This window comes from Gopherus flavomarginatus, chromosome 3, assembly GCF_025201925.1.
Source record: "Gopherus flavomarginatus isolate rGopFla2 chromosome 3, rGopFla2.mat.asm, whole genome shotgun sequence".
In the NCBI taxonomy this organism is placed as follows: Eukaryota; Metazoa; Chordata; order Testudines; family Testudinidae; genus Gopherus; species Gopherus flavomarginatus.
Window position 1 is genome coordinate 19,478,731 of NC_066619.1, and position 14,245 is coordinate 19,492,975.

Sequence of the window (14,245 nt, forward strand, 5' to 3'; positions counted from 1 at the left end):
CCCAGCTTGCTCAAACGGAGGAGATAAACTACAACTCCCAGAAAGGAGCGCGACCTGGTGCTCCTGCGCATTGACTAGCCAAGCGCCATTTTGAAATGTGTCGTTGTAGTTTAAACTAGCAGGCGGCAGCGGCGGGTCTCGGGTGCTGAGGAGGGTCGATGTTGCTACTGGCCGTCCCGGCTCGTGCCTTAGGGCGTCCAAGCTCCCCAGTGGGGCTCAGCATTTTAGCCTCCCCGACTGGAGCGGGGAAGGAGGTGCGGAGCGGGCAGTGGGGTGGAAGGTCTCTGGGGGCGGTGGGGGTCGGGGCTTGGCAAGAACCCCCGCCTCTCGTGTGAGGTGACCAGCTTGGGGGAGGCTGTGATTTTCAAAGACGCCTAAAAGAAACTAGGTGCCTATTTTCCATAGGATTTAATTCCTTTAGGCATCTTTGAAAATCCCAACTTCAGCATTTAGTGCTATTCTATATGTATGACCCTTCAGTAAATTTCAGTCCATGGAATTGTGATAACCAAGCCAGGTTGAATTGGCTTGATCTTAATTGCATAGATAGGAGGACCTGAAAAGCTCTTGCAGCCTGTCCAGTGTTACTCTCACCTGCAGTTGGCAGGGTTCTTTAATACACCGTTCCCAGTACTGTTACATCTAAACTGTCCTTGAATTTCTGCAATGATAGTGCTTTTATCTCTTTGGTATATTCAACTGAACCACTTGCTTATACTGTTAAAAACATTTTTACTAATCACTTCAATTTTGCTCTATTATTTTTTTGGGTCATCTGTGCTAGCTGTGATGTCATAGGATGACATTTTGGGATGTTCCAGCTGAAGGCAGGGGTCTGGCAGACTTTAATCTATTCATGTGTTATGTGCCCCTCTTGCTTTTTAAATGGGGGCTAGCGGGGATCTTTCAGTACTAAATGTTTTTTGGAAAAAGCTAGTTCAACTGTGTTGTGTCCGTACAGCATACAAGGTGCCTTTTGGATATGAACACTCAGATTCTTTCACTTTTCTCTGTCCAGATGCAGACTTATTTTGGTTTTGTGCTCTGAATGCCTGTTTTTCTGATATTGCCTACTTATACATGTATAAATAATAAACATTTTATTTTTTGTGAAGCTCTGAGGTCAGCAGCTAGATTGAATATCTGGCTTTTAGCTGAACAAAAGCTTAAAATTGCTGAATGGAATCTGATAACTGCACTATTTAAAAGCTATCAGAATTGGTGAAACTCTTACTGGAAATTAATAAACATACAGATGCTTGATAATTGAATACAGATATTCAGAAGTACAGTGTATGAGAGGACATCTCAGTATAGGTGATTGCTTATATTTTTACTTCTTTACGCAGACTCTTCAGAAAGATGAGAGGAGATTCCATTAGTCATTTGGATAAAAGCCATGGCATGCCTGTTTGAAAAAGACAGCATTTACTCACCTGAATCTACTGTGTCTTCTCTCCTTGCAAGCTGCAGCCTTAACAGTAGTAACTCCTACTCAAACAGCTCAATTCAGTACAAAGACAAGGTATACAACTCTGCATCTCAGGCTTTGGAGGCCTATATTGAAGATTTTGACCAAAGTCTTATGTCTTCAGAAGTAAGCACTGGAAAAATCTGCATAGGTCAGAGTACTCCTAAAGATAAGTCAGCAAAGTATGGGTCTGTACAAAAATACGGTATGTTTTCTGTAAATGAAGCTTAAATTGTGGTTTTGTTTAATATTTTTGACATATCCCTAAAGAGAACATCTCATGAACTGGTTCTGTCATCTTTAAAATTTTCAGTCTATTCTTGTTTTGTTACATATGGCTATAGATATTGAGATTTAATATTTTTAATTCCTTTTTGGAATTTGAAACGTCAAAAGTCTTAACACTGATCAGTAATCTAATTACTTGTTTTGTAGATGAAATCTGTTTGATTTAATGAATATGGGCTACATAACAAATTGTAAGCACATATTGTATAATAAATGGTGCTTAGATAGTGATGCTTCTCATTCTCTGTAATAGTTAGTCTTCAGTAAAAATGAATTTTTATATTCAGTCTTTTAAAAATAGAACCATGTAAATTTGAAATTAGAGACCTATGGTGGAAGTGGAAGAAGTCTACTACACTTCCTCAGTTTCATCTTCATGTAGAAGTTTTTAGGTGTGTAAAGGAACCTGATCTTCTGGCCTGCAAACTGGGCTGGGGTGAAAGTGCACTTCCATACTGTGCTGTTTACCTCTTATTTTCATATTAAAGATTAAATGAAACTTTTTTGTAAATAAGATTTGAAATCATAAGCAAATATAAGTAAAAAGTAGAATACTGCTGGAGTGGTGTATTATAAAGGGGCTACAGAATTTTGGTCTAATTTTAGTTGTTAGGTTTAGTGTGTTGGTGGCCTGTAATATATACAGGCACTAACTACATGATCTAGTGATCCATTTTGGCCTTCAACTCTGTGACTATGTTTGGAATAGCTGTTATTGGCATATACATAAATATAGTGCAGGTTTTACCATGGGGCTGAATAAAACCACTATGCTATATATGCCACCCATTATATATGAAAGCATTGTTTTAGATCCTAATCCTGCATCACTTACTTATCTGTTTAAAACTGAGACTGTGAGTAATAGCACTGAAATCAATGGGATTATTCATTCTAAAAGTGAGGATGTGTATGTTTGCAGGATTGAAGCTCTCATTTTTTTAAAAATGAAGTTATTGGGTCTACTTTTGTGTAGCCATTGATCTGGGTAGACAGGGAATCAGCTTTAATATTAGTGTACAGCTGTCAGTCAGTCGCTATTCTTCCTGAAATATTATGGATGTATTAGCAAAATGTCTAACCTTGAAGGAAGGCATGCCCTAAAATTGGACATGTCTATGTTTCATTTGCTGATGCTAGATCCTGCAGTGTTCGTGTTGTAAGATTGGGTGGGGCGGGGACAGGGACTGTCTTTTATCTGTGAGACTACATATGCCCTGTGGTGTCACATAATGTTGTGATAACAGCTACAATTTACATATGATAGCAACTTGGGCGCTCTCTATAAGAATTCAACATTTGTATGTGAAAAAGTAAAGTTAACTGTATTCTGTGTCCTAATAAAACTTTAAAATTAAAAAGCTAATTGCTGAAAAGGTTTCAGCATCGTGCCCTGTAGATCATCATTTTATATTTATTATGGGCAAAATGGACAGCCGTGCACATGAATTACACAGATTTTAGGTACACATGTTTATATACAAATGCAATTCTTTGAAAATACAGTTCTCAGCTCTGGTCTACAGTACTAACTTACATTGTTATCTAAGTTCCCTGTAAGCTGTGTGGCTGCGCAGCAGCCTTCTTAGTGCCATGCAGACACTCAGGGAACCCGCCCAGGGGACCTGCTACAGCTGACCCCACCCTAGCCTGGCCTCCAAACTGCCATGGCCAGGTGGCCCCAGACCTGCCGCGGCCAGGACTGCCTTCCCCTGGTCTCAACTCTTCTGTCCCCAGACTGGCCGAAGCACCTCTCTCCTAGCCCAAACCCACCCCTGACCTGGACCTGCCAGGAGAGGGGTGTTTATCCTGTGGCCCCAGCCCCAGAGATGCTGCAGCAGGGAGAGGGGCCTCTGCTACTCCCTTTCCCCACCAGCTCAGGTGCTGCTGTGGGAAGAGAGGGCTGGAGGGGAGTCCCCTCTCTCCCACCACCGTAGCCCTAGAACACCCTCCTGCACCCCAAACTCCTCATCCCTGGCCCCACCCCAGAGCCTGCACCCCCCAGCCGGAGCCCTCACTCCCTGCACCCAACCCTCTGGCCCAGCCCTGAGCCCCTCTCCCTGGCTCCACCCCAGAGCCTGCACCCCCAGCTGGAGCCCTCACACCTCTGCACCCCAACTCTGTGCCCCTTTCCACATTCTGAAACCCTCAGACCCACCCCAACCACATGACAAAATTCATTCCACACATGGGTGGGAAAAATTAGAGGGAACTGGTTGGTATACTGGGACTCTGGGATGTGGATTTTCCACACCCCGAGTGACACAGTTATACCAACTGAACTCCCAGTGTAGACTGACGTATGTCAACAGGAGGGCTTCTCCCGTCAACATAGCTACTGCATCTCAGGCAGGTGGAGAAGCACTCCCAGCGGTGAGGTCCTGTCTTCACTAAATGCTGTAGCAGAGCTATAAATATAGACAAGCCCTTGGTAATTAATAGTATTTCTCACGCAAGACGGGGAGGTTATGTAGTTGAGCAAACTTAAAAAAAAAAAAAGTGACAGTTCTCTTCTGGCTAAAGATCTTGGTTTTTTATAGAGTGCTATACAAATATGAAAAGATCCTTATTGCAATCTTCTTTAAACAGCTTACACAAATAGAGTTCAAATTGCAGACGTGTCTGTGTGACTACAAAAAGATAAGTAGGAAAGCTCTTCCCAACAGCTTCTTTTGGGAATAGGTAGGCTGCAAGCTTTTGATTTAACTTTTTTTTAGGGGGGAGGGCGGGGAGGGAGCTTATATTTGTGACGCAAATTGTAGTCAGGCACAGAAGTGACTGTGGGATGCCTGAGCAGAAATTAGAGTTGGAATAGTATCAGAGGGGTAGCCGTGTTAGTCTGGATCTGTAAAAGCTGCAAAGAATCCTGTGGCACCTTATAGACTAACAGACGTTTTGGAGCATGAGCTTCCGTGGGTGAATACCCACCTTGTCAGATGCATGTCAGTTGCATAGAGTAGGAATGAAAGCCAAGTAATTAAGTGGCTTTAGAGAAAAAGTGAGTATATAACTGATACAACTTTAACTTCCTAAAAATACTAACAGGAATATTTATTGCTAATATATGCCAAGATTTGTTTCTAGGGGTTTGCATTGGGAGGTCCACCTTTATAAGCATGGGGATTCAACATTCTACAGGGAGAACTGATAGTAGTAGTAGTTCCATTTTGGATCTTGCATATGAACAAGTTCTGGGTAGAGGATGGTTTGTATATCCTATCCTTATCCTAGGTTTCCACTTTAGAGGAATGCACTGCTGTTGGGAAAAGGAAGGCTTGTCCATACCACTTTGCGTCAGAGTTTATGCCTCAGCAGTGAAACAAAGATGGCAGCTTAGATCCTCTTCCTTCTAGGAGTCTGCGAACTTCTTAGCAGCAATATTTTAGCGGTATTTTCATTGTTTTTATGCCTGTGCTCTGCGGCCAACTTTCTGGTGATGTTTGTGTTGGGGTGGATAAACTGTATCTCACTGAGAACTCCCCCAGGCTCCTCTCCCATTGCCATACTGCATCTTCCTGGGTGTGACGCAGCAGGGACCGGGGTGGATTGACCTGGGGGTATCATTTAGTTTTACTGGGACTGTCTGCATGGGGCATGGGAGAGCAGGGGATGACTTTATGTGAGGGCTGGTACCTAAGCCTGTAACCTGAGCCAGGAAGGAGGGTGGGGTGAGTTGGCACCTTTCCCTGGGAACTGGGAGAGAGGAGGGGGAGAGAGCCTGCCGTAGGGTTTTTTGGTGTCAGTTTTGGGCTGGCTGGGAAGAAGTAGGGACCTCCAAGTCGGGGGTCTAAGATCCTTGCCCCTCAGAGGGACCTAGCTGTGAGGAGTCCTGGTTGTACCTACAAGTCCTGCTTGGGACCGTGTTCCTGTCATCTAATAAACTTTCTGTTTTACTGGCTGGCTGAGAGTCACGGTGAATCGCAGGAAGTGGGGTTGCAGGGCCCTGACTCCCCCACACTCTGACACTGGGCATCAGACAAAATGAAGCTCTAGATCCATAATGCTTCCAGTCCAAGTGATGTCTGAAATATACTTCCATTTATAGTCAAAACACTTCTCTGAATGGTGCACCGTTTTGGTCTTATGAATCAGATAAACAGCAGAAAGAAGATGCTAGATTTTCCCCATAACCATCGCCCTCTACAGTTCCACAGGCAAAACAGGAGTATTTTGGCTCATGGAGACTTTTAAGACAAAAGTTTTAAATGACTTTTATTTTGTTCATTTTTCTCACCAATATTTTAAGAGGAGTGGAGTCAGAATTGATAGACTGTGATGCTTTGAAACATCAGTATACAATATTCACATTGTAATTTAGTAAAAAATAGTAATGTAAAAATGTATCTATCATAGGTTTTTTTAAAATACATGGTTTTAATGCATTTTTTAAATTCAGGAAAATGTCTTTGTTTTTCAGCTTTGGAGGACTTTAACCAGCCAGGAAAACTCAACTCCATTGCCTCACCTTTTATGAGACAAACTGTTTGTGACCCAGACTTGATTAGTCTCACCACAGATGATCTACTAGCATTTCCATCAGATGGATCACTGCCTTTTATCCATAGGATTCATTCTGGGTCAGGGCTTCAAAGTGGCAAGTGGATTAGGAAGTCACTGAAAAAATCTGCCTTCTGTCCTTATCAAACGTCTTCATTTGATGTTGAAAAAGACTTTGATTTCCAAGACAATGGCAAAGCTGTGGATAATCGAAATCATTACAGAGACATTGACAAAGAGAAACACAATGTGTGTAAATCTCACAAATATAATTCTATATTTTCTAAAGAAAATGCAGAGGGTTGCCTTTTTCAACAACACTCTGAGTCCATCTCTGTCAAGAATTATCCAAGGTGGCTTACTAGCCATAAGTCTGACTTGAATGTGTCAGGGATAAGTAGTATTCCTGATTTCAAGTACCCAATCTGGCTAAAGAGTCATAACCTTTTATGTGATTCAGCTAATCAAAGCTTTATTCAAACATTTAACATGCACGATGAATTTTCCTCTTCACAAATGTGTGAGAGTATGGGAAAAAAACACAGTGTGAATAAATTAGACTGCAATTCTTTTGAACAAAATAGTTATCTGGATCCAGCAGGTAACAGTGAAGTAACAGGAAATTGCCGATATGTCAGACCAAGTGCAGACTTCCAACCTGGCAGTGTTCTCTCAAGACAGCCCAAACAGCCATTCAGAGGTAACTGCATTATGCATAATTTGTTTTGAATGTTTCTTGAGAATGTTAAATGCAAAATGTTACTCTTTTAGTCACACATGACCGAACATGCTGCTGCTATACACAGAGTGAACCACTGCACAGTAAGACTATTCACACCTATCCTACATGGGGGAGTGGTGAAAAATCCATGCTCCTGAGTATTTAGGCATATTGAAGAACTTTGATACACTCTCTCTAAATATTCTTGAATCAACCTAGCTACCACTTCTTGATGGGGTGATTTTACTGCAGAGACAGAAGAACCCGGTGGTCTAGCTGTGCTGCTGTAGAGTCCATAATATTAACATTCTCTAAGTTAGAGTGAACAAAGGGCACTTTACTCCTAAATGAGAGTACCCATACAGGGTTAACACTGTTTTAACTTATGCACCTTGACACTTCTAGCTGGTTTGCCTTTGTGACCAGCCTCTTCCAGTTTCTCCCAAAACAGCAGCAGCAAATACTGCACTGAGAATACCTGTGAGCAGCTGTAACAGGAGAGAATGGAGGGAGCTGGACATTACTGTGCTCATTTGTCCGATGCGGGAAGAAGGACTCAGTGCCCTATCCCTTCAGAGGGCACAATGTGGCGCTAAAGCTCCCTCAACTCCTTAGGGGATTAGAAAGCCAAGCTTACCCCAGAGCCAGTTTGTGTCCAGTTTCCGACCCTCCCTGGGAGCATCATGTGGAGAAGGCGCTCTTTCAATTCCCAGGGTGGGGGGCAGTTTGCTGAGCTGGACTCCATTCATAAAAAACCCATCATATGATGCCTGCATAACTTTAGTTTGCATCCCTTTATGTATATGTATTCTTAATTATATGATCACATACTACTTTCTTTCCACAGGACCCCTACCTCACTCAGTCCAGAGGCTGGTTGGACAGGTAGTTGAATTAAGGTTGCATGTGAAAACAAAAATCTACCACTTCCTAATTTTCGAGTGCTTGACTTTGCAACCTAACTAATGCAGTTTTTGTATGTAATTACATATGGTGTGCGTGCAAGCAGAACTTCTTGAAGCACCTATTATGTAACACTATGAAGCGGAAAACTCACCTATTTGCCAGCATTTAAGAATCCTCAATATTAACGTAGATTTGATTAAATGATCATACTATCAGAGTGCTTTATAAAGTTAAGGAATCTTGAATGCTGTATTCTATAAATGAGTTATGGAAGGAAACATCTGACTGCCTGGAAAGGCTGTGGCTACGTTGATTTTCCCTTTAATTCACATCTGACACAGATGTGCAATGTAACAATTATATGCCCTACAGCCACAATAAAGATCAGGAGTGGCACTGATGCTGAAGGTCCCCCACTATAAACAAGAGACTGTTGTCAGCAGGGCGTTCTTTCTGAGGGATACTCAACTTTGGAATTCTCTTTTCCTCAAGTATTGAGGTGGGTTGAACGCTAGAGAGTTTTTGTTTACTATAGAGCTTATTTTATTTTATGGGATGTATTTTATGTTGGGAAGAGCAGTCCACTGCATTTGAGACTTTTCTGGGAACTTTGAGCTTGGAATGGAGGCCTGTTTGTTTTATAAAATCATGACAAGATTTTTAAAAATAGGTGCCTAGAGTTACTTATAGTTCCATATTAAGAGGCTTAACTTCATATTTAAGCAAAATTTTAGGCACCACACTTTGAAAATTTTGGCAATAATGTCTATGAAAGAGGACAGACTGTTTCCAGTGAAATTGCTGACTTGAAGAATCTTAGTGTATAGTAACTGGTGATACTGTGTTGTGTTTTTTTTAGATGACCAGATTGAGTTGCTTATCTTGAAGGCAAAGAGAACTCTAGAGTCTTCTGTCGAGAATTTATCAAGTGCTCTGAAAAATGATGGCAGCCCTTGTACAGTAGATATACTGGAGGCAGAAAGATCCTGGGAAAATGTTCCAGTTGCTTTGTGAGTAAACAAAATAAACATTAATACAATTTGTTCTTGAAAGTGTATCGTACTTAGACAATGTGGTGTGTATGCTGTAGATCAGTGGTTGTCAACCTATTTACCACTGTGAGCTGCATATGCAGCTCTCTGTTATGTGGGCTGCATCCTCTCTCTCTCTGTGTGTGTGTGTATATATATATGTGTGTGTGTGTGTGTGTGTGTATACACGTGTGTATATATGTATATACACACACACACAAACATGTATGGCCCTGAGGACTGCAGCTGTGTGCTGACTGGGCTGCAAGCAGCCCGCAGGTTGAGAACCACTGCTATAGATAATTTTAGATAAGCATGATTTGCTCACATATAAATGCTAAGGAAATAGAGTGTTTTTAGAAGATATTTTATCGTATGAGGTGGTATGCTACTGTCTCCTGTTCAATCATATTATCAATTATCAGGTTTCTGCTTTCACTAAACCCACTGTGATATATGTCTGGATCACTAATTTTGTAAATTTTGTTAGTGCTGGAAAAGTTTTGGTGTAAGGGAGTATACTGACACATTATTCATTTGTTTATGAGGGAGTAGAGGGGAGTTGATAGCTGTGGAGGCTCCTGGACAGTTTCAAATATGAGTGTAGATTCTTGGACTGGGTGTTTGGAGTAGTCCTGGATGTAAAATTCCACTTGTACAACAGAAAGGTATTGTCTTCTACAGGACCAAATAATGTGACTTACACTGTAAGGGAAAGTAACCTTAAATGTTCTGATGTGAAAATGAAGTCAAGGGGGAGGATTAGCTAACACAGGAAAAGAGGTCCATAGTGTAAATAGGGTGGTTTGATGAGTTATTTGCAGAATATATGAGAAGGGTTGCACCTCAATACGTCAGGAGTGATGCGTAACTTGTTTGTACCTGTGTATAAGAATGCATCCTTGGGGCGGTGTCTTTGTCCAGCCGAGGGGGCAGTGGAAAGTCCCGCCACTGACTGAGCTGAGTCCATTGCCAAGGGGCACATAGTAGTAGTATGCCTTTTACAAGAGTAACAGTCTTGGGGAACTATCATTGTGTCCATATGGCAATAAACCTGGCCGACGTGCCTTCGTACCTTACTAGACTCTGTGGTCATTGGGGGTTCTCTTCTGATCTGCTGTGTCAGCTACCTGTGCAGAGCTGGGGCAGCATGCAGAGAAAATGCACACACGCAGCCGAGTGATACCAACATTGAACAGAGCAGAGCACCACACCGGTAGCATCTGACAACACTGGTGACCCCGACATGGTGTGTGATATTTTCTGGCATCTTTCGTCTGTGGGATGCAACTTAAACAACTTTTGTTAGTTAACAGTAAAGTTTTTTTGTTTATTTGTTTGTTGGTTTTCAGTAACCCAAACTTAATACACAGTTTTAACTTAGTTTGTTTACAATGTAATAAGAACGATGTAAAAGGGACCAAGTCTTTTATAACACAGCCTATACTTTTGCAATTGTTGTATAGACATTAATTTTCATTCGGGGTGCATTACTAATATTTCATACTAAATGTAATTATTGACGGCTTAAATAAATGCTCACAATCTTCCATGAGAAGGTGTATTGTTTTCCTTTGTTGAACACTTTGTTTCAGCAAAAGTGTTAGTAACAATTTTAACTAGCTTTTTAGAGCTAATTTGCTTGTGATACCAATTTTACTCTTGTTAACTGTTTAGAAGCATAAACCTTAACCATTGCTTCCCATTAACATAACATCAAAGAAAAGCATATAAAATTAAACCAACTATAAAATTAAACCAAAATAAATTTTAAATATAGATACATGCAAATACTTCGAGGGTATTTAAGGATATACTTTCATGATACTTTGTTATGTTTGGGAGCCAAAAGTGGAAACCTGTTGAAAATGTGAAAGCCTGTTGAAATTGTGTTTGGTTAGCTTTTATGCATAAATTGTTGTTTTAAAACATTTTGGTTATGACATTCTTATAACTACATTTAAAAGTGAAAACAAGTTTATAAAAAGCCCAAACAAGAAATTGACATTTTGCTAATATTATTTTTACCTTAATGTTGAGGTTTCCCCTCACATTTTTTCTGTGAATAACAATTTAAAAAAAAAAAACTTAAAAAACAAAACTGCGATTGATAAAAGAGAATTATTTTTGTTTGCAATTGCATTATTTGTTGAGGCAGAAATATATGTACATATATTTGTAACTGAAACCTTTTTGAACTTTGCACAAAAAATTGGTGGTGTTAATACTATGATTATACCCCAACCATGATTTTAAAATAGTGTGGTACCACATCTCATATATTTTTTTTTTTTAAAAAAAGGGTATAAAATTGACTTTTGTTGCAACAAAATAATTTTTTTTTAAAAAAATAGTCACATGACACACACAACATAGACAAAAGACACACACACATGACATACAGGACAAACTTACAATTAAAAACAAATGGTGCCAGAATTCTATTCATAACTATACGAAATAACACAACCAAAAATAAAAAGTAAAAAGGGTTACACATTTGAATAAACAAGTTATTACCTTATGTAAAACTTTTAGCATAAATTTGATAAAAATATATTAATTTAATTTGGTAACAAGGAATTTTGCATTACTTTATATTTAACATTATTTTAAAACTCTGCTATATGGAAATAAGAAAAGCCCATGTTTCAAATATTAGTTAATGTTAGGATTAGAAGCAGAGTGCATTTCTGTTGCTTGGCAACCATATCTTCAAGAAAGTTAGTAATGATTCCAGCTGTTGCATTCCTGAAGGGTTAAAATAATTAATTTACTGGATTTAAAGTTTTTACCTTGTCTTTTTGTTTCCTGTTTCGTTCTGTTTTCAATTGCTTTATCTTTTGGAGGTTTCTGTAAAAACTATAACTTTTAAAACAGAGAGCAGAAGTGAGGAGAGGCAGGGGAAACGGGAGGGTGAAGAGCAACCTAGAAAGGTAGCGAGACTTGAGCCAATAGAGATTAACTTCATCAAGGTATTTGAAAGTACAGACAGCAGCAGCAAGTTTAGCAAACTGAGAAAACATCTAAAAGACAAAACTTAACCGGTATGTAAAAATATTTGAGAAAGAAAATTCTGTTTTCAGATATGAGCGCGGAGTGTGGTTCCATGGGTCAAAGCAATTGGGAACCTGCACAGTTGGGAATTGCGCCCCTGGTTTTTATCCTGGCTCTGAGAGGAGAGGGTGGGGTAGTTACTTGCTCTTGTAAAACCTCAATTTGTTCCCCCAGTGTCTGTTGCTTTTGTGTGCATGCCAAATGGATAATGGGAGTGCCCTTTTTTGCTGCAGTTAACTGTTTCTGGGCAGCTCCATGTGTTAATGCATCAATTCTAGGTGTTAACTTGTTTAATTTTAGTTTTTTACTTTGAAATTCTTTTTTATTCACTCCCCTGCGATCGAGTCGCAGCTCCTGTCTCCTGATGTGCTCTGTGAACTGTTCCATTTTTCCCTTCATTTAATTGACCAGTTCAATGAGAGTATTGTTTGCTACTCTTTCCTTCTGTGCACTTACTTGTCCCGTTCTGACAGGCACCAGTCTAGGTTCCAGTTTAAGTTTAACTGGAACCTGGCTTTTATCATAAGGTGATGGTTGCAATGCAGTGGACCCCATTTCATCTTTTAATTTTTGTAGGGCCACTTTTTTCCACTTCTGTCCCCATTCTTCAGGCACAGGGTAGCTACCTGAAGCCTGCTGTTTACCACCAATATTTATAACAGGGGACGACACATGTATTTTTTGTAGGTTCCTTACAACTGTTTCCAGTGTTTCACTCTGTTCCTGTACTGGTTGTTTCTGGGCTGCTTGCCACCCTGCAAGGGCGGTGGGAGCATTCCAGGGCTGTGTAGCCTCTTTTGATTCTTTTAACTGTTTCTTTGTTACTGTTACTTGCCCTGCTTTTTCCATTACTTGTTTGGCCAGCATGCCAGCATGCTGTTTCAGCCATCTCACTGCCATAGTCAGTAGTTGCAAAATTTTTGCTTTTTTACTTTTATTACTATTTCTCAGAGCCTCGGTTTCTACCATCGCTCTACATATGCCAGTCCATGTTTCCCCATTCTCTTTTTAAAATTCATATGGACCCCCTTTACTGGCAATCCAGCGGGTCCAAGAGTTATCAAACTCCGTGGGGATCATAAGGGAGGGAATCAGGGGGTTCCCTAGCTCGAGGTTTTCTGCCATGTTAGATTGCGATTCTTACAGCGGACAGCTCACCTACTCACCAGATCAGCGGTCGGGGTCACCAGTGTTGTCAGATGCTACCGGTGTGGTGCTCTGCTCTGTTCAATGTTGGTATCACTCGACTGCGTGCGTGTGTTCCCTCTGCGTGCTGCCCCAGCTCTGCGCAGGTAGCTGACACAGCAGACCCGAAGAGAACCCCCAATGACCACAGAGTCTAGTAAGGTACGAAGGCACGTCGGCCAGGTTTATTGCCGTATGGACACAATGATAGTTCCCCAAGACTGTTACTCTAGTAAAAGGCATACTACTACTATGTGCCCCTTGGCAATGGACTCAGCTCAGTCAGTGGCGGGACTTTCCACTGCCCCCTCGGCTGGACAAAGACACCGCCCCAAGGATGCATTCTTATACACAGGTACAAACAAGTTACACATCACTCCTGACGTATTGAGGTGCTGCCCTTCTACGTAGCAAGGTACAACCCCTCTACGTAGTAAGGTGCCGAGTCTCATCTTGTACATGTTGGTTTGAACAAAACAACTCTATCCATCATATCACCCTTTTGCCCCTGTCACTGGGATGGGTCAATCTGTTCCTTGTTATCTCTATGGAGTGTACAAGTATGTGAATGTTCTGATATCTAGTGTTCAGTACCTTTTAGGTACGTATCTTGTTGCAGCATCAGCCCTTTCCTTGCCAGCTTCTGTGAGCAGGGCCTGCCTCTGGCTCACAGCTTAACTTTGCTTTATGTTAGCAAAGTCTTGATCATTACTTTAGTTCAGGCCTTAGGCCTCATACCAGGCCTCTGACACCAAGATTTATATCTCAGGGTCTCCTCTTACTACACTTCTTGTCCTACCCTCAGGTGTTGTGGAGAACAATTGATCATGGTCATCTACAAAACAACTTCTCCTCTAGACTAAACATGCCCAATTCTTTCAACCTTTCCTCTTCGATCATGTCCTTGAAACATTTTAGCTCGTTTGTTATTCTCCTCTGTTTTTTTGTTGTTGTTCTCCTCTGTACTATCTCCAGTGTCATTGTTTTTCTTAGTGTAGTGCCCAAAACTAGGCATAGTACTCTCATCTAGAGGCCTCACCAGTGCCAAATAGAGCGGAACAGTTGTCTTCGGTGGCTTATTTACCATAT

General features: G+C 40.9%; 1 protein-coding gene across 7 annotated transcripts in view; it reads left to right on the forward strand.

Moving 5' to 3' along the window:
- Positions 1 to 88: 88 nt before the first annotated feature.
- The window catches only part of C3H18orf54 (chromosome 3 C18orf54 homolog), a 38,390-nt gene continuing 24,233 nt past the window's right edge, over positions 89 to 14,245 (forward strand). For 4 of the 7 annotated variants that reach the window (XM_050944725.1, XM_050944726.1, XM_050944727.1 and 1 more), the window contains exons 1-4: positions 89 to 254; positions 1,350 to 1,676; positions 6,177 to 6,956; positions 8,743 to 8,893. In XM_050944725.1, the coding sequence (XP_050800682.1) occupies positions 1,400 to 1,676; positions 6,177 to 6,956; positions 8,743 to 8,893 (1,208 nt within the window). In that variant the 5' untranslated portion in view covers positions 89 to 254; positions 1,350 to 1,399. Of the gene's footprint in view, positions 255 to 1,349; positions 1,677 to 4,999; positions 5,148 to 6,176; positions 6,957 to 8,742; positions 8,894 to 14,245 lie in introns of those variants that run through there. The other 3 variants (XM_050944729.1, XM_050944731.1, XM_050944730.1) reach the window with 3 other exon arrangements.